The sequence below is a fragment of the Nilaparvata lugens genome, chromosome 4 (assembly GCF_014356525.2).
Source record: "Nilaparvata lugens isolate BPH chromosome 4, ASM1435652v1, whole genome shotgun sequence".
Taxonomy (NCBI): Eukaryota; Metazoa; Arthropoda; class Insecta; order Hemiptera; family Delphacidae; genus Nilaparvata; species Nilaparvata lugens.
In genome coordinates this window covers 52093932-52115952 of record NC_052507.1, presented here as the reverse complement: position 1 = coordinate 52115952, position 22021 = coordinate 52093932, and the positions used below count along the sequence as shown (strand labels likewise).

The window sequence follows — 22021 nt, the reverse complement described above, 5'->3', positions numbered from 1 at the left end:
CCTGAGGAACACCATACTTCATCATTTTAACCTTACATGTAGTATGACCTACATAGACGATTTGCTTACGGTCAAATAAGTATGACCCAATTTACATGAGGCTTGCACTGTTCATACCATAGAGACCAAGTTTATTCAGCAGGATTGTGTGGTCGACACAATCGAATGCCTTGTTGAGGTCACAAAAGGTAGCCTGAGCAAATTGACCTGTTTCAAAAGTAACCAACACTTTTTTAATCAGAGCATCTATTGCAGATGCGGTAGATCTACCTTTTATAAAACCGAACTGAGCTTCACTTAAAATATGCTGTTCACTTAGGTAATTTGAGATCTTGATTTTTATTACTGACTCAAAGATCTTTGAAAATATCGGAACTAATGATATGGGGCGAAAACTAGATTGACAATCTTTTGTCCCTTTTTATAAACTGGTACTACTCTTGATAATTTGAGTATAGATGGGAACACTCCTTCCGTTATACAACTATTAATGCAGTATGTTAGAGGTTCAACAATGCAGTCTAATACCCATACTAACATTTTGACTCTCTTTTTTAACTTGATTGATCATTTTCCAGGCTGATTTACATCTATTACTGGAGAGCTCAATCTGAGTTGGGTTATACTGTTTCTTGGCTGTATTAATAGCATTCTTATACTCAGTCCTAACATTATAATAAGCTAATGTAGATAAGTTTGTCTTGTCTCTTTTATATAAGTGATGATACGATAACTATTTGTTTTTCATTTCTAACAACTGAGGTGTATACCAGGTGGAAGGTTTTCTCTTCACTTTGGCTTCAGAAGAGTTAGTTGTGACTCTAACAATTTTCTGAGGTATACACAAATCGAAATAATACAAAAATATTTCCATGAAACAGTTAAATATAGCTTCTCCACCCACTTGGTTAGATAATTTGGCTACCCAATCTATATTTGATAGTGCAGATTTAAAATTTTGCATCTTCTCAACAGTTATAGGTCTAGTAGACATCATCTTTGTCCTGACACTGCCATCCCCTTGGGGTAAATTCAATAGGCTCAGAAAAACGCAATCATGATCAGAAAAATGAAATGCTTTCACATCTGTATAGATATATTGTGTGCCTATGTTGGTAAATATATTGTCAAGGCAAGCAGATCCCCTAGTGGGCCTTAAATTTGTGCAATAAAAGTTGAACTGCCTTGATCGATTTTTCAACTCATGAACTGTTGCCTTATCTTGTAGTACATTAAACTCAGCATTAACGTCACCTCAAAGTACAATGCGATAATTTTTCCTCCTGGGTCTACTGGAGAAATTTAAAACCTCATCAAGACCTTGTAAGAAAAGAGCAGGATTTCCTAAAGGTGATTTATAGAGAGAAACTACAATCAGCTTAAGTTTATTAAGGCTGTGCAAAGGCTAAAAATAAACTTTTTAATCGTGATATTTTTGATTTGTATATCATCAAGCTATAAAAATGAAAAAGTCTTCTCAGGAAAACATTTTTTTTCTGATCATTACTTTTTGAGATATGAGCGCCTAAAGTTTAAATTTTTGGGACAGAACATTTCAAATTCGGTAAGAGATTAATCCATGAGATTTAGAGGATGGATTCTTCATGGTATTGTTGATCTAGTAAACAAAAATTTTCTGAAAATATCAATTTTTAAGATAGTTATTCAATTTACTAAAAATAACCAAAAATAACTTTTAGTTGAGTTATTTTTGGTAAATTGAATAACTTTTCCAACAAAAATTCTCTGAAAATATCAATTTTTAAGATAATTTACTAAAAATAACCAAAAATAACTTTTAGTTGAGTTATTTTTGGTAAATTGAATAACTTTTCCAACAAAAATTCTCTGAAAATATCAATTTTCAAAATAGTTACTCAATTTACTATAAATAACAGAAAATTCTCTGAAAATATCAATTTTTAAGATAATTTACTAAAAATAACCAAAAATAACTTTTAGTTGAGTTATTTTTGGTAAATTGAATAACTTTTCCAACAAAAATTCTCTGAAAATATCAATTTTTAAAATAGTTACTCAATTTACTATAAATAACAAAAAATAACTTTTAGTTGAGTTATTTTTGGTAAATTGAATAACTTTTCCAAAAATTAATATTTTCAGAAAATTTTTGTTTTACTAGATCAACAATACCATGAAGAATCCATCCTCTAAATCTCATGGATTTTTTTATGTATATACTGGTTCTTTAAATTTAAATATTTCAAACTACAAGTTTCAAATCCTCTGAAGTGGACTGTATAAAACGAATCAAATCTTTGTGCTGAATAATATATTCATTCAGGAAAACCACATACAAAGAACATAGAAAATCAGAAAATGTATTCACCAAATCTCAAATTCAACATGTCGCGAATTGAATTGTTTGCCTACTTCTATTTGAGGTAAAAGGTGAACAGTTGGATAGGATAGATGAGAGGAAAAGATAGGTGAAATTATGCAAACCGAAAGTGTGACTATTAAAGTTGGCTCCTTGCTGTTTTCCCGTTTTCTGAGATGAAGTTTACTGTCTGGATATATATAACACTTTGACTTGACTATTGATAAAAACAAAACTAAAAACTGAGTTCTGGCATTCACTTTTTACTAATACGAAACGTGAGTAACTTTTCACATAAAACAAAAATGCAATTTATGTACACGAATAAATGTATAGGCCGAATTTCCTATAATATTAAACAACACGAATATTTAGGCAGATTCAGGACGAATTTCCTGAATCTTAAAGCCTCGAGAGCGAGTAGATAGCTGTACGAAAGCTAAATTCACACTGACTCGCAAACTTTCCAGTGCCTGGAACGACAAATTGATGAGTAATGGATATTATAAAATTATAGAAGCTCTCCTGCCATCTAGCAGTCAATGAGCGAATGAATACAATTCAAATGGCCTCAACAGATTTATATCATACCGAATTTGAAATGTTCTGCCCAAAAATTCAAACTTCAGTCGCTCATATCTCAAAAATTAATGATCGGAAAAAAATGTTTTTCTGAGAAAACTTTTTCATTTTGATAGCTTGATGATATACAAATCGAAAAACTTCGAAAAATATCACGAGTAGAAAGTTTATTTCTAGCCTTTGCACAGCCTTAATAGCTATGCCTGTTACTTCAAAATTCTATTCACTATTGAGACAATCCAAATCTATACTTTCTTGTGCAAGCTCAGGTCTGACATAAATAGATACCCCCCCCCCATGTATGAATTGTTTTCTACAATAACTATTGACTAAAACATAATCATCCAATTTATGATAAATTATATCTTCTTCCTTGCACCAATGCTCACTCAGACAGAGGGCATGACAATTGTTTTGATTCCCAAATTCATTCAAAACTACATGTTGTAATGTTATTTTTCCGTAACATGTGCCCTGCTTGGCCGCAGTCGGTAGAGCAAAGATTTTTGAATTTATATAATATTTTTCATGACTCCTGAAAGAAAAATAGCACCAGTTTCTAACCAGCTCTTCTAGGAGCTCAAAAAATTCTCTGCTTTTGCTGGCTGCAAACGTCGGCTGCTTTAACAGTTCACAGTTTTTGTGACTGATTTGGTAGACTCCACAGATATAGATGCAGGCAAGGTAGATAGCTATAAGGGCTCTGACTTTTGTACTAGACAATGCTGTATCGCCACCAATGCCACTCACCACCATTCGACAAAGTGGTCAGCAATGTAAAATGATACTGAGCGGAATCAAAGGCGACACTCTATCAGAATACCTTATAAATTCTATTAATTCATATTGCTGCTGCAACTAAATACTATGACCTTTGAGTTTTTCCAAATCAGATGTGATGGTCCTGGATAATTAGGTGGTCCTGGATATATCTCAGGGCTTGGGTTCGGCCTCTGGTGGAAATCAGATAAATCAATTTATCCTATGAACATGAGCTTTGCAAAAATCTAATAAATTACTGATAAAAGACATATGAATGAGCATAAAATTATAATAAATCAAATATTCCTTCTGTGCATATTTAATAGTGAATCTCATAAATGTTTCTTAAAAAATATTCCCTTTACGTTTTAATACTTGCCCAAGTTTTGATATTATTTTTAATATTTAAATAACCTTTCGACGAGCTAGCTTTATTTAAACATGATAATTTTGAAGCACTGAGGGCCCTCCTAAATAACTTTCAATTGAACTCACGTGTCGAAATTCACAATTTTGATGGCGGTCCGGATTCATTTTGATGTCCTCGGCCTTCCTGGTGGGCCGCTGTCGCCCTCTCCAAGGGGATCATTTTAATTCAATGACTTCTGTTATATTACAACTTCACTGAGTCTTATGAAATTAATTTCTAATTATTCAACTTTTAACTTTTTAAAACTTACAATTATTTAAAAAGGGATCTAGTCTTGTGCTCTCTAAATTGGTGGCTGTCCCCTGTGACCTCTAGCAAGCAAGTGGGCTTGGACCTACCCTTATTCTTTCACAACCATACTTCCGTCTTTTTAATTTGCATAAAATTTAAATATCCACTCTCATTGGTGGCCTCACTACTACGCAATGACGTAATTCAAAGTTGTCGAAATAGTCCATACTAAACTGCTATATTACAACCTAAAGAGCGAATATTTTTGTCTTAAATATTTATTTTATAATTGTTACATAAATCTGGGTACTGTGTAGTTTACAATTTCTTACTGTTTATAAAATAAATTCGTGTATTTTTTGAATTAATTCGCTTTTGCCGCCGGTCAAATACTGCACTGTGATTGGCGTATCCTAAAAATACAAATGTATTCATGCGTTTCAAAAGTTTCATTTTTCTTACAACTAGGTGAACTACTCATAATAGCAATAGATAAACAATCTAAACCTCTAAAAAATTATTATTGTCATTTCCCTGTTGACCTAATTTAATAGTGTTTTTTGGTTGACTCTAAAGTAGCATTGATTCGAGTTACAGTATTCAGTATCCTGTCTACAATATGTTTTTTACCAATTCTGTAAAGGTGAAGACGATGATTCGTGTGGAATCTTGCTCCCAGTGAACTTAAATCCGAGAAAACAACATTTGAGAAGCGTTTGCTAATGTTTTTCAATTGTTCATTAGTTTTACGTACTTCCACATTCACACATTGTCATGACCACTGGGGTAGATCATGACGGTGTGGTACGGAGAACACTAATACGTTAGTATGTCGCAGTTCCAAAAGTCTCTTTTTGAACGATCTAATAAAATTACATGAGACACCCTTAGCAACCTGTCTTCCTTGACGGTCTGAAAAACACCTAATCTTCACTCGCTGTTTCGGGTTATTACTGTTAGTCTTATTCTTTTTATGTATGTCTCGTGAGTCATCATTTTTTGATTGTAAGTCCTTTCCTCGCACCAATTGTGTATTATTAATTATCAAATTCACCCACTGGAATCGGTCCTCACTACGTCGCTGCGTCAAAACATCACATGATGCCGAATTCACTAGCGCCTCGTATTTAATCTTCCATCGGTTGGCTTCATCTCTGGACATTTCTATTTCACTCCGTAAGGCACGGTTGTCAACCTCCAAGGTTTCCACAGTAACGGCCATAGATTTAAGTTGATCTTTGATAGCCAGATGTTCGTTCTTAAAATTTAGCGCCAATGAACTGGATTCAGCTTTTTGGGATTTCTCTTGATTCTCGAGTATTTCAATTTGCATCTTCAATTCTTGTGAGAAGGCAATTAAATCATCTCGTTGCTGAAGAAGCTCCGCTGTACGCATACGGTACTATCTGAAGAATCAGTTGAGACAGTCTTTGTGGTGTCGTATTTACACCCATATCACAAGTCATAGGTGATGAAAGTATACTTATGTCATTTCTAAGAGTTTTTGGAGATTTTGAAATACATTCTGAAGCTAATTCACTCTTTGAATTGTCATTCGCAGGATCCAAATCTGGAGCCGGATGATTGTGCTGTCCGATTGTATTTAAAACTTTATTAATGCCAGAATCTGTCTTCAAATTTACCGAACAGCCAATGCTGAGACATCTCCATGAGATTCTACCTTCAACCATAATGCGATCCCTTTTGAAATTAAATCCATCAACCTCAATAGCAACATTCCCTCTCGTCCTCGCTGTGAATTTCCTTATTAAATGTGTCATAATTAAAGCTCAGTTAAAACAGTTCGAGCTCAGTTCAGCGCGGCGTCACTCTGTTCAAGGAATATAAAAATGAAGTCAGTTTTTACTGGGAATTATAGATTCATAAGGAAAAGGATAAGGAAGCATCTCGAGGGCAATCAAAACAAAAGCGGAGAAGGAAGCCCCTGAGTCAGGATATGTGCGAATATAATAAATTAAAGTATTTTTGTTTTAAACTACGCGCTTTTGAAGTACTATGATTACGAGTAAACAAACAACAATTGAACAGCTGTGAAGCGCTCGGTCTTTTGACAGATAGTGATAACACTTTTTCTCTCTTACCGTTATCAGCTAATCGGCTCTAGCAGACGACAGATAGATTCAGTACGATAGTTGTTTATTGTTATTAGTAATCGCAGGCAAAAACCGGCAGTCAGAAATGGCCGAAATCAGTCAAGACAGTGTAAAAGTTCTTAAGCTCCACTTGACTATTAGTATCTATAACTTACAGTTGGCCACACGTGGATATTATCACCAGGTACACCAAAACTTTATAATTCACATAGAACCAACAAGTGACTAATTCTTTAACTTTTACCACTTATAAATTCATAAAAATACGGAGTAACAAATTTGAGCAATAACAATGTAGTCCAATTCTACCAACCCTGATCAAATATCAATCAATATTCCACTAAAATAAAGGAGCAAATTTAAGTATTGAAATATGTTATCAACATTTTATCAATTTCTATCCCCGTGGGTTCAGATGCTGGCATGCTCATGGTTGTTCATCAGCTCATCTCATTATCCACACAAGTGGAAGGCTATTGTATCTGGGCATCGTCATGAAAAGTGTTTTGTAATTAGTTACCATAGTAATTATGATGCGTGATTTAAGCCAAGTAATCGGTATGTATAATGTGTTCGATTTCGATTTTTGTTTAATATTATTACAAATTTATCTTCTATAAAATCCTTTCCAGGGGATTGCTGAGAAAATTTATGAATGATTTCCCGACTTCGTCCAAAGAATGGGGAACCCACAGCCATTGGTACAAGGAGGTGTTCAACATTCTATTGGAAATGATAGAACGCACTGGTAGTAGGGACCTAGTGATGAGTGTCACTAACGCCTTGGCTGACGATCCAGCACATCCATTCAGGGAAAAATTCAAAACAATTCTTGGCCGATCGTCGTACTTTTTCAAAGGCAACAGTTTGCTCATACTCGATGAGCTCTACGAAACTGTAGTCAGCAAAAAAACTTTATTTCTACAGAAACCTGACATTCCTGTCAAGCTAGTTCAAGATTTTATGTTGCCGATCATTCAGTCGACATCCATCAAAGTGGCGGAGGAATTCTTTCTAAAGCGTATTAAAGAAATTGTTGTCTTATTGAAAGACGAGGCTAAATTTGATTCTTGGGTAAGTAGTCTCAATATTTATATACATTTTAAACCAAATCTTCTATGTGTTTGAAAAAAACTAATATAGTTTAACCATGGGGATTGTTTCGGACAGTGCCGTATTTTTTTATTGAATAAAGCAATGGCTGATGATTTCATTTTAATAAATGGCAAAAGTTTTGGCGGTGAGACACTGATGTGTCTAGCGAAACTCCTATATGCTATTAGAAAAGTATTCATTTATGGCTAGTATGTTTATTTGCTCTAAGCTCTACTAGTTTACCTTACCAATCTTATTACAAAAGCTATGATGAAACATCTAATTAATTTTCAACAATCATTTCGCTGTAAATATTTCTTGCATTTTTGATTTAAATTTATTATTAGGTGTTTTTTGTCCTCAGGATAACATGAAACGCTTGATACCTACCAGAGCAGCTTCTATGCTTCTTATTGGTGCTCTTTTCAGTAAATTTCCATCATCAGATTTGACATCCAAAACAAATCCTATTGTACTAAAATCTGAAGAATTTGATAAGAATGGTGCTGTGCTTCTGAGAACCTGTACGACAAGGTATGTGAATTTGTTAAGTATTATATCTATCTATTTTTTCCCAATAAAGTAAAACAAGTTGTAATTTTTAAGTCTGATGTCCTGCATATACATTTTGCAACATCCTGTAATATTATCCATTAAATCAATTTCATGTCCTGTAACAGAGTTATGGTGGGAGTATTAACAGTTGACGATTGATGTATCAAATTATCAAGCTACTAGCAGGTAACCCGTGCTTCGCAAGGGTTTATTTTAAAGTTTGACAAACTGAAAACTTGACGTAATGAAATCTAGAAGAATTTAAAATAGGCCTATAAGAATCCTCGGTTGATTAAGAATTTATATGCAGCATTTCAAATAAATCAGTCCAGTAGTTCAGACGTGATGATGCGTCAAACATAATTTTTCTATCCTTTACACGTTTATACGTGCTCAAGCCAGTTCTTTCTCTATATCATCTTCTATACTATAATAAAGGAAATGAATGAGAATAAATTTTGAAAGGTTTGAGATATCGATGTGCGGTTTTCACCATACCTTTTCTCTGGAAATCCTGTATCGGAATCATGTATCATTTATGACCATCTTTCAATTATAAAAAAGAAGTTGGATTCAAAATGGCTGAAAAAATTTGGGTGCGACGGAAAATCTGTTTTTATCATTCGAAAAGGATCCCAATCATACCTATCTTCTAATTTCCCTTTTAAGAGAAATGTTCTGCTGCTTCCATATAACAACTGGAAGCATGACAAATAATTGAAAACTTGAAACTTTATGTAATCAAATCTTGAAGAATTTAAAATAGGTTTATAACCATCCTCGGTTAAGCAAGAATCTATATGCAAAATGTCATGTTAATCAGTACAGTAAGTAGTTCAGACGTGATGATGCGTCAAACATAATTTTCCTATACTTTACACCTGTATACGTGTATAATCCAGTTCTTTCCTTTATTATAATATAGAAGATGATAGATGAATGGATGATCATTGTTATTTTACTAAAAGATAGAATAAGTTGAGTAGTTTCCCGAGGGAGTTTGACAATCCACAAAACTCATTTTTCATTTGAAGATATAACGAAAAGGTGCATTATGACCTTATGTTTTTGCTGAGCTTGCCAAAATACCCCTCATTCCAATATTAACATTTTCGACTGACTGTACAGTGAGTCAGTCATTCTATCAGAGCTCGAATAATTTTGGAATTTCAATTAAATAAAAATGGAAGAGAATAATTTCTTTATGTAAATATCAACACCTTTATTCAAAGACATATTAACGGCACGCGTTTTCACATTGCCGATACAGCATTGATGAAACTGTAGACGTTTATTTAGCACTTTGTCTCAAAAAACTGTTCTTGCTGGAAAATTAAGGTTGTGCATAGGAGAAAAATAAACTTTCTACTGGTGATATTTTTGATTTGTCTATCATCAAGCTATCAAAATAAAAAAGTTTTCTCAGAAATACATTTTTTCCGATCATTGCTTTTTGAGATATGAGCGCCTAAAGTTCAAATTTTTGGGACAAAACAATTCAAATTCGGTAAGAGAATTCATGAGATTCAGAGGATAGATTCTTCATGATATTGTTGATTTAATGAGACAAAAATGTTTTGAAAATATTAATTTTTGAGAATTCAATTCAATTCAATTTATTTTATTCACGTATCATACAATTTTAACAACACAATTACAATTATAAAATGAATATTAGAACCCACATAGACTATATGTCCGTGTGTGGGAGCAGTTCTTAAGATTAGTTGTGTTCAATAAAAAATATTGGGCTATAAGTATAAGATACATACGGTAAATGAAATAAAAATAGATTATATTTAATATATTTTTAGGATTAATTATATGAAAAAAAATCAATTTGAATTTGAGAAGGAAGAAAAGACAGATCCATTGGAAGAAAATTAGACAATCGGCTTGTAATAATACCTATTTTTATAATTTATTAATAATTATTATTTTTATCACACCAGAACAGCCGGAATCGCTTTTTGCAAAATGTGTTTGGTAAGAAAAACAGATTAAAATTTGAATTTCAAACATAAGGTGATTTGATTAAATTCTCTGCATCCTGCGATCCAACATACATTAACCATTCAGAAATTCTGTGCTTTAACACTACAGTGACTCGGCCCGCCCCAGCCTCAACTATTTCTGGAGGAAGGTTTCTATACAGCCATTGCGAAATGTAAAATGAATTGTGCCTTTGCAAACTGATACTAATAGGAGGATTAAATAAACGTGACATTGTTTGGTTTCTGGTTAGATGACTGTGTTGAATCTCTCTGAAAAAAGTGTCCTTATTATTGAAAATGTAAATTACTAAAGTTTTTATGAAAATCTGCCTAACATTCATTACTGGAAATATATTGAATAGTAGATTGGTGGGAAAACGCTGGTTTTTTTGTAATATGGTTTTAATTATCAACCTCTGGGCGACCGACAGAGGCTCCAAGACCGCTAATGACGCACCTCCCCACGCCAGAATGCCATACTGCAGCAAAGACTGCACATACGCAAAGTACACTGTCCTGCAGCGATCCACAGTAAGCACTTGGCCCAGCCGTGAGAAGGCATAGATTAATTTTCTCAAACGGTTCTTCAGCCCTTGTACATGAGGAACCCAGCTTAATTTACTATCCAGGATGACTCCTAAATATTTATAATGAGCAACCCGTTCAATTATGCCACAGCCGCAGGCCTCCGACTGAGGATCGTCACAGGTGTGCATCCTTAACACATAGCGATCACAGTCAATATCTTGTCGACCAATAAATGGAAGATGTTTGGTTTTTTCAATATTAACTGTAAGAGAGTTATGGTCAAACCAATTTCTAATTTTGGCAAGGTCATGGGATGCGTGCTTGTATGCCTCACCCCACGTGCAGCCCTCAGATACCACAGCCGTATCATCCGCAAACAAGAACAGTTTCCCTTTAATTTTCAATTTGCTTATATTATTAATATAAATCAAGAACAATAGAGGGCCCAATGTACTGCCCTGGACTACTCCGTACTCTATTGGTAATAGTTTGCTAAGAGATCCATTGATTGAGACAATTTGTGAGCGATTCCCTAGATAACTAGTGAACCACTCCAATTCTCTATTTCTCACTCCTATTGTTTCTAGTTTTTTGTAAAGCTTTGTCCTATCAATCGCATCAAAAGCTTTTGCTATATCTAAAAATGTAATCAAAACCTTCTTCTTATTTCCTAATTTTGTAGCTATCTCTTTGGTTAGGTCAAACAAAGCATCTGAGGTGCTTTTGTTGGTAATGAATCCATATTGTTCGTCTGCAATAATATTTTCCCTAACAAGGTATCTTGTGAGCTGAACTTTAACACATTTTTTTATTATTTTACTAACAACTGTGAGAAGAGAGATTGGCCTATAATTGCTTATTATTGACTTTGGTCCTGCTTTGTAGATAGGGATAATTTTTGCTGTTTTTAATGATGTTGGAAATTTTCCTGTATTGATACTCAGGTTTATGATGTGCATTAAGGGTTGTTGTAATTCATTAAAGTTATTTTTAATCATTTTAGTAGGTATACTATCTAACCCGGGTGATGAGTTTCCCCTAATACTGTTTATAACACCATAAAGTTCTTCAGAACTGATCGGCTGTAGGTTGAATACAGACTGAGTAGCATGATCAGCATCATCCACCTCGGCAGGTCCTACTGGGTTCAGAGCCTCCGTCAGTTGTTTTCCCACAGAGGAGAAATATTCGTTAAAAGAATCGCTTAAAGTTTCGAGCGCTGTGGCAGCCGAATCACAAGTTTTGTGCCCAAAAGCCCCGACTGGAAATACCTCCTTGCCAACTGGACGCCCTGAAATCTCATTGACGATTTTCCAGAATTTTCTTGGATCGCCAGCTGCGGAATCTATCTTCTTTTTATAAAAGTTATTTTTAGCATTTTTTATTAAAGAGTGAAGCGAGTTCCTATACCTAATATATCTTTGTTTTAGATCGAGATTAAAAGGTTGGGCCCGAACTTTTTTGCTAAGTTTATCGCGCATTCTAATAGATATTACTAATCCTGACGTAATCCATGGTTTTATCTTTTTGCTCTTTGAAGTTATCGGGGTACTGCTTGAATTAGACTCTAAAGTTGTTTTCAAGATACTGAGAAATGAATCTGTAGCTTTGTCAACATCATTTGTATTCAAAACTTCATCCCAGCACTGAAATTGCAAACAATGTTTAACTCTGCTCCAACATACTTTTGAATGAAATTGATTACTATTGTTATTGTTGTTATTATTACAATTACCACTACCGGTATTATGAATTATGTTTAAGCAGATAGGATAGTGATCGGTTATTTCGGATTTTAAGATAAAAGATGATAATTTTGTTCTGTTGGGTATTTTTGCAAAAATATGATCAATACAAGTATTACTATCAGGCCGGGTTACTTTATCAATACATGAAATTAAGCCGTTTGCATACATCACCTCCATGTAGCGATCTAATTGCATATTTGGGGTTGGATTAAGTATGTCACAGTTAATATCGCCAATTACTGCCGAAAGGCCAGCGTTATCAAAGTTCTTGCCACAAAAATCATTCAAGGCATTTGTGAACAGCAACTGATTAGAATTTGGACTGCGATAAATAGCTAGGAGATTGCAAGGCAGACCAAACCAGTCGAAAACAAGATTCAGGCAGGTGGCAACCCCTCCCAGACACAGCTCAGTACACGAAACAGACAGGGCACTATCAATGTAGATAACAATACCATCATTATTATTGATACTATTGAATGATCTAAACACATTGAAACCATCGATGTTTATTAAATCAGTATCGTAATTAAGCCATGCTTCAGTTAGAATAATGCAGTCGAATTTTACTTTGAGATCTTCAATCAATACTAAGAATTCGTCGAAATTGCGATTATAGCTCCGGATATTCTGGTGGATAATTTTGAACGATTGAGTATTATCTATCTTATCTTCCTGGCTAGCCTGATAAAAACTACTGTATCTTCACAGTATAAGCACTCTACTAACTGGTAATCAAAAATTAGATTCTGTTCAATCATAAAAATCAATTCGAATGTATCCGCTTTCGGAAAGCTGCTAAAAAATATAAATAGAATTATAAGAGGCCGATAGCTTTGTTGATGATTAAAAGACTTTACTAAGTTAGAAGCAAAACAATATACACTGAAAAAATAAATAAATGTGGGTATTTTCCAATTTTAAGTTTTTTTTTTATAGATCTAAGCAATAAGATATCATACTTTCAGATAGTGATAGCCAATTCAAGTTGTTTTCATAGATTAAATTATTCGCTCACAACTAAAGTTAGTATGGTCGCCTACTTGAGTAGAACAATTTGAAAGACTGAAACATTTTTGCAATATGTTTCACTTTGATCTCTCCTTCAAAATTGTAAATGAACAAGATAAAATAAAATATACATGTTAATAATCATTTCAACAACTGAATATCATTTAAAACTGTTCGTTAAAACTGATTAATGAATATTAAAAACGAAAATGCAATGAATCTTTCTTGGATTTCCACTTCATTAAACTAATTGAGGGTTTCGGAAAAACATTTCATGATATAATATATGACATAAATAAAATAAGAATTAAGTTCCTCTGTTAGTATGCTTCTAAATTAAAACAAAAAAGTCTTCAACTTGAAGTTATTTAACGTTCTTAAACTCAAATAATAATTCAACTTGTCCTTAATCAACTATATTCATAAATCAAAATAAAATCTATTATTATTGATTTTATATTATCATTCAATACCACAATTATAAAAATAATACCCACCAATATCAGTAATGTAAAAAAGAAGAATATTCTCAGTGTAACTCAGATTCAAAATCTGATGCTTACCGTATGCTATTTAAATTTATTATTAGGTGTTTTTTGTCCTCAGGATAACATGAAACGCTTGATACCTACCAGAGCAGCTTCTATGCTTCTTATTGGTGCTCTTTTCAGTAAATTTCCATCATCAGATTTGACATCCAAAACAAATCCTATTGTACTAAATCTGAAGAATTTGATAAGAATGGTGCTGTGCTTCTGAGAACCTGTACGACAAGGTATGTGAATTTGTTAAGTATTATATCTATCTATTTTTTCCCAATAAAGTAAAACAAGTTGTAATTTTTATCAAGTCTGATGTCCTGCATATACATTTTGCAACATCCTGTAATATTATCCATTAAATCAATTTCATGTCCTGTAACAGAGTTATGGTGGGAGTATTAACAGTTGACGATTGATGTATCAAATTATCAAGCTACTAGCAGGTAACCCGTGCTTCGCAAGGGTCTATTTTAAAGTTTGACAAACTGAAAACTTGACGTAATGAAATCTAGAAGAATTTAAAATAGGTCTATAACCATCCTCGGTTAAGCAAGAATCTATATGCAAAAAGTCATGTTAATCAGTACAGTAAGTAGTTCAGACGTGATGATGCGTCAAACATAATTTTCCTATACTTTACACCTGTATACGTGTATAATCCAGTTCTTTCCTTTATTATAATATAGAAGATGATAGATGAATGGATGATCATTGTTATTTTACTAAAAGATAGAATAAGTTGAGTAGTTTCCCGAGGGAGTTTGACAACCCACAAAACTCATTTTTCATTTGAAGATATAACGAAAAGGTGCATTATGACCTTATGTTTTTGCTGAGCTTGCCAAAATACCCCTCATTCCAATATTAACATTTTCGACTGACTGTACAGTGAGTCAGTCATTCTATCAGAGCTCGAATAATTTTGGAATTTCAATTAAATAAAAATGGAAGAGAATAATTTCTTTATGTAAATATCAACACCTTTATTCAAAGACATATTAACGGCACGCGTTTTCACATTGCCGATACAGCATTGATGAAACTGTAGACGTTTATTTAGCACTTTGTCTCAAAAAACTGTTCTAGCTGGAAAATTAAGGTTGTGCATAGGAGAAAAATAAACTTTCTACTGGTGATATTTTTGATTTGTCTATCATCAAGCTATCAAAATAAAAAAGTTTTCTCAGAAATACATTTTTTCCGATCATTGCTTTTTGAGATATGAGCGCCTAAAGTTCAAATTTTTGGGACAAAACAATTCAAATTCGGTAAGAGAATTCATGAATTCGGGAATCCATGAGATTCAGAGGATAAATTCTTCATGATATTGTTGATTTAATGAGACAAAAATGTTTTGAAAATATTAATTTTTGAGAAAGTTATTCAATTTACTAAAAATGACCAAAAATTACTCAAAAAAGTTATTTTTGGTAAAATGAATAACTTCATCAAAAATTGAAATTTTCAGGAAATTTTTGTTTTATTCAATCATCAATACCATGGAGAATTTATCCACTCAATCTCATGGATTTATTTCTTACCGAATTTGAAATGTTCTGTCCCAAAAATTTGAACTTCAGGCGCTCATATCTCAAAAATTAATAATTGGAAAAAAATGTTTTCCTGAGAAAACTTTTCCATTTTGATAGCTTGATGATGTACAAATCGAAAAACTATGAAAAATATCACCAGTAGAAAGTTTATTTTTAGCCTTTGCACAGCTTTAATAATCCATGCCACGTGTAGGCTTAAAGGCCATTCCACACAGCACGTGGCGTGCGTGGCTGGACGCACGCTAGCTACTATTCAAAACATCGCTTCCCAGCTAATCAAATGAAGCAATTCACATAGCAGCCACGGCCACGCGGCAACGCTTGCTATACTAGCCACGCGTGGCTACCGTTCGCTCTCTGAGCGATCTTTTCAAGCGTGGCCGGCGTGGCGTGCGTCCAGCCACGCACGCCACGTGCTGTGTGGAATGGCCTTAAGAATTTTGCATCAAGAAAACTAAGTTTCAAAACCATGTTTTTGAGTTAATTTCTTTGATGCAGCTGTTTCACATTCACCATATTATTATGCAGAGTTTGCGAAAATGGAAATATTTATTAATTATCAATACAATACTATTATTATATTTATAATAAAAATATTATCATTATTATTAAAAATATTAATCAATTACCAAAACAATATTATTGAGGTTAAGTAATATCAGATAGAAAGCAATAATAGAAACAGATGTTCTTTTTTCAATTTCGACCATATGATTTGTTCCTTTTTTATGAAATCGTATGTACCATTAATGAAATTTGAACATTAATTCTGAAAAATCTAGAAGGAAAATTAAAATTTGGGCTTCAAGGTGCACGAGATTGATATTTTTAGAATCTATGTGCAAAATTTGGAGATCTACATCATTCCCGTTTTTCCGGTATGCAATCCACAAGTTGACATGTTTTGATGCGAACGAACAAACGAACAAACACAACCCTACTCTCTCTTATTATATACATGTCTTATAACTTCCTTTGATAATAAATAATATCAGTTATCACTGTTCTTGTTGATAGAGGATGTGGTTAGGAGTATAATGCAAACTCATGGAGAGAAGCTATGGAAGGTTTTGCAGGGTCCTAGGCTTCATTCTGTTGCTAGAAGTTCTAATTAAATCTAGTTGGAGGGAGTTTCATCACTTCCTACAGTGAAATTGATTTCAAATTGTTAGCACTGGTTGAATATGTGTTATATACGTATTATAAGAAATTGCAATGAATCTCCCTATAGGATTTGTCGGAAATGTGCAATGATTTTAGTTCCATCAACCTGAGAAATGCTTTGCTCTTTTCTCTAGTCCTGATAGTAATACGTTCTTATTGGTTATCTACACTACAAATGACGAGATTAGTTCTCTCTTATCTATTACTCTTGGTGATCAAAGCACATCTCATCTTTTTCCATTTAACGAATTTCTGCTCTTCTGTTCAGAAAATATTACTATTGCTCCTTATAAGAATGTTCACACGTTTTCATTCTGTCAATGTCTTCATGCCTTGAATTTCCATTCATTCCTTCAAGATCCATCCTAAAGACTTTTCTATTGCAGAGTGCTAGCTTATTTAGGAGATGAGCTGAACGAAGAAGCTAAAGAGGAGATCAGGGATCACTATGAGCTCTACCTGAGCTACAAACAGATAGCTTTCAACACGCTCATCATTCTTGTATCAAATACTAAAAGAGATTTCAACGCATTGCAGTTTTATGGACTTATATTCAAGAATATCAAGTTCATCATGCCTAGAGAGTTGATTTCGATATCCAACATGGTCTTTGATGAGGTAATTGTACTATATTTTATTTTAGTATTATTTAGAAAAAATATTTCTCACTTCAAAGTATTGAGACTAGGACTGAACAAAGTATTTTCAGAAGCTCTTATAGTTCATACTAAAAAATTAATCATTTTATTTATAATTTCTCTCTGTAATGTGAGATATTATTTTTCATTATTTTTTGAAATCGAAGAAACGCTCAATACGACGTTGAAAATTAATGAGAAGAAAGGTTTTACTGAATAAAATGTGTTGTTTAACGGTTCAATGCAATCGATAACTAGCGTATTCTCTTAAAGAGTAATGCTAGGAACGTACAGTCTCAGGATTCCTTCTGGTTTCCTTGATACTGAGTGTTTTTCTTTCTCTTGAAATTTCTCATGTAAATATTCAATGTAATGTTCTTGGAATTTATAATTCTTGAAAGTTGTTAATGAAACAACTCTCATGTATTGTTCGTTCTCATCGTTTCGCTCCATCCAAAAACTCAGTTAATCACTAAATTCTGCATACTCCAATTATGTGGCTCCAAAATATCAGTGATTAACTAAATTCTCTTTTTCTTTGTTGGTCATATAAATTATTCAAATCCCATAATACGATAGCCTTCTGATCAAATGGATAAACATATGTTTGATCGAAGATTGAATCGATTCAATAAAGCTGTCATTTTCAGATACCAAAGAGGAAACAAGCTTTGATTGGAATCCGGCGAGCAGTGAGAGCTGAGAAACGCAAACGCCGCTCTTCCGCTTCAAGCATGGAAAGTTACCAGCTATTCACACAGAGCTTGGGAAATTCAACATTCGCTGAAGATGTTTATAAATACGACCTTTCCAATGTTATTTTGAGGGAACAAGAACCCGTATTACATGAGGATGAGGTAACTCTTTCAATTATTTAGTATGATGCTCGTGTTGGTTATTACTTGATGCATTTATTTTTCCCATTTCCATTAAATAGAATGCTAGGTTGCATTTACAACTATTAATTATAAGCGCAGATTAAAGACGTCTTGGTATTGCCGTCCAATTCATCCATTTTTTCTCGCAGCATTGTTTTGAGCGACTTTAACTCGCTTAATAATGGTTGAATTTAATATACTTCCTGCAACCAGGATGAAGAGTTAGTAACGAAAGATCTGAGACACACAGTTGGCTGGCATCTGTTATATGTAACTAGTTTTTGAGTTACCATTAAAGTGATTGCTAGCTATACAGGCCAACTTGCTAGCACGCTAATCAACCATATTCGAACGCATGAGGCTTAACAATTTGCTTTCTTGCTTATTGCATGTGCATCTTGCATTGTATGCAGCATGCTAAATAAGAACCGAGCATCTGTGTGATCTTAACTCTATTATCTACAATAGGCTAATGTATTGTTGGAGCCAGCTCTAGTTTTCATTTTTCGTTTTTGAATTGGACGCGCGCTCCTCGTTCAGTTCGTATTTCTTTCACTTGAGTGCGTCGCGCTCACTAGCCGGTAGGCTGTTTCTTTCAGTTCAGTCTCGCTTTGTAATAGCTTGCTTCGAGTCGGGAATTGATATTATTCGTCGATCATTCCCAGAAGAAAATCGTTCTTCAAATTATTATTTTTTTGTTAATGTTAAATCGTATACCATAAACCTACGTTTGGAAGAGTGTTTGCCAAACTCCGTTAGTTGAAAGTTTTAAACTATTATTTTTCGATTGGAAAGTTCACCGATCTATAGTCTTTAAAGACATCGTAAATATCTCGTCAGAAATATATGTGCAACGTTATATGATGGAAGCCGAATTTACCAACAGTAGATGACAATTAAGCTTGCCTTTTCACCATCCTTGATTCATCTCCTACCTCGGGGACACCTGAATACCTTACCTGGGAGTTGTAAGCTCAATAATATAAATATTACATTAGGTACTCTGCAGATTTTCGGTGAGTTGTTCTTTTATATATTCATTGCATGTACTTGTTTCTGTAGAGATATCACTTGTTTCTTTTCTATTCAATACAGTCCACTTTACATCAAAATTATTGATTACCAATTTAAAATCAATATAAATTTCGTAAAGTTGAACCTTAGAGTTTACATTGGTCCTCCGGGCCGGATTTTATTGGCTATTTTTTATTCAAATATTTGGCAAGCACTTATCCAATTTTATTGTAAATCGTTTGTGCATGCTAGGGTTCAAACCTGTTTGTACATTATGAATTGAGCCGATCAGGTTGGTTCACTCTTATCTCTATTGTCCGATCGGAACTGTTACTTTGCAATGCTGATAACGTTATCGCTTAGCTTGCTTTGTCTATTGAGCTTTCTCTGTTCAATTTGTACTAACATTATCATTTTGCTTGCTTGAATCATCAATGAAAATCGTTCATTGTTGCATTCGTAATTTTATTCGAAAATTAGTAAATGAAAATCATTAAGACCTTTCCAATATCCAATCATGAGTGAAAAGAAGTTAAAGCTCAAACAAGCTAAACTTGAGCAATATTTCTATCGTATTCAACGTACTTTCGATTTGTCGAAAAAGGCTTTAAAAGAAGAAGCTAGTGCTAAACAATTTCTAATTCTCTATAGTTCCACTCTCAACTGTTCAGGATTATGAAGCTGTTGAAATGGAAATACAGGAGCTTGAAATGGAAAAAGACCCGGAATTTGTACCCAAATTTAGTAGTTCACATATGGAAATGTTCGAACATATGGAAGCAATTGCTAGTGAATTGAAAAAACGCAGTCAGGTTGTACCTAGTGTTTCTACCCCGGCTCAACCTGTATCTTCCAATAAGGATTCGTCTAATATTTTACCAAAAATTGAAATTCCTGTGTTCGACGGAGATCAATCAAAATGGGCGGTATTCTACGAAATGTTTAAATGCATGATTCATGACAACAAATCGATTCCAAATCAACAAAAGGTCCAATATCTGGTGTCCAAACTATCTGGAGAAGCGGCTAATATTTCACGTCATCTACCACCTATTGCTAATAATTATGAAATTATTTGGGATGCATTAATTAAGCGGTTCAATGACCCCCGCTCACTCTCAAATGTGTACTTGAAACAAATTTTCGAATTCAATTGTCTAAAATCTGAGTCTCGTGCAGGTTTAGTTTCTATAGTCGATCAGTTCTGTGGTTCAATTACTGCTTTAAAACGCCTACGAGGTGAAGATGTATCTGATGCAATATTTCTGTTCCAAGCGTTGAAAATTTAGATCCTGTTTCTCGAAAGGCATTTGAAGCTTCAGTTCATACTAAGGATGATCCCACATATACTGATTTTGTTTCATTCATCGAAAGGCAGATTAAATCGTTACCGCATGACGAATCGTCTAAACAATGCAAGCCAGTAGTGAAACCAATACCAAAATCCAAAGTGTTGGTTGTTCAATCGAATTCGCAAGTGACCAAATCACCGGTAAAAATATCAGAATGTCTGAAATGTTCGATGACAAATCATAAATTGATCAATTGTCGTCTTTTTCGTCAGTTATCACCTTGGGACCGTTTTCGTTTTGTTAAGGAGAAGGGTTGCTGTTTGAAATGTTTCTCGCCAGCCCATCGTAGTAAAGATTGTACTTCTTCCAACTGCGAGGAATGTAGTCAGAAGCATAATTCGCTTTTACATTTCGGAAATGCTTCAAATTCGTCATCAAATTCGGATGCGAAAAAGGTAGAAAATAATACTATTACCTGTTGTTCTATCGATTCGAAGTCGGCACCGTATAGTGTTCTACTATCAACTGCTCAAGTCGAGGTACCTGATAAGAGAGGTAGATTGCACAAAATAAGAGTTTTAGTTGATTCAGCTAGTCAAAGTCATTTCATTACTCGTAAACTTTGTCGTAAATTGCAACTATCGATTTCTCCTTTCCAATTAATTGTGAATGGTTTTGGCGGAAATTCGCAATCAGTTTTTGGTCGTACTTTTGTCACGCTTCAATCTCGACTCGATTCTAGTGTTAAATTTTCCATTGAACCATTAGTTGTCGAAAAAATCATGGAACAGCTTCCCACTAGTAAAATTGATAATTCTAAATTATCAAATTTGTTTGGTCTTCGACTTGCTGATGAAAGTTATCACATTCCCAGCGAAATTGACGCTATTATAGGAGCTGAATTAGTGCCCCATATTTCCGAAATGGTCGTGTGGAAATTGATTCGAATTATTTGATGGCCTTGGAAAGTGTTTTCGGTTATATTTTGATGGGTAGAGCCCCTATTTTAACTCAATCTTCAGAAAATTCAACGTGTTTGATGACTTGTCTAACATCACCGTTGGATAAGTTAGTTCGAAAATTTTGGGAAGTGGAAAGCGTTCCAGATGTAGGAAAACAACTCACTGCTGATGAGTTGGAATGCGAGAAGAATTTGCATCGTCCGTTCGTCGTGAAAATTCGGGTAGATTCGTTGTCTCATTATCGTTTTCAAAATCCCCTGATTGTCTTGGTGATTCTTATGCTATGTCAGAACGTCGACTCATCAGTTTGGAGAAACGACTGGCACGTGATCCAAACATGCGTTTAGTGTATCACGATGTCCTCTTGGATTATCTCAAACAAGGACACATGGAATTGATAAAAAATCAGAGTGATAAAAGTGGTTATTTTATACCTCATCATGCTGTAATCAAAACTCAGAGTCAATCAACGCCTTTGCGTATTGTCTTTGACGCAGGCGCGAAAACTACTACTGGAGTATCATTGAATGATATACTTCATATCGGCCCCAAGTTGCAAACGGATATTTTCGTTCTGTTAGTCAATT

At 34.0% G+C, this 22021-nt stretch overlaps 1 protein-coding gene across 1 annotated transcript in view; it reads left to right on the top strand.

Moving 5' to 3' along the window:
- The window catches only part of LOC111058704 (DNA-dependent protein kinase catalytic subunit), a 123544-nt gene that overhangs the window by 61664 nt on the left and 39859 nt on the right, over nucleotides 1-22021 (top strand). The window contains exons 23-26 of the mRNA XM_039427020.1: nucleotides 7093-7534; nucleotides 7920-8089; nucleotides 17037-17268; nucleotides 17939-18145. Coding sequence (XP_039282954.1) covers nucleotides 7093-7534; nucleotides 7920-8089; nucleotides 17037-17268; nucleotides 17939-18145 — 1051 coding nt within the window. The remainder of the gene's footprint in view (nucleotides 1-7092; nucleotides 7535-7919; nucleotides 8090-17036; nucleotides 17269-17938; nucleotides 18146-22021) is intronic.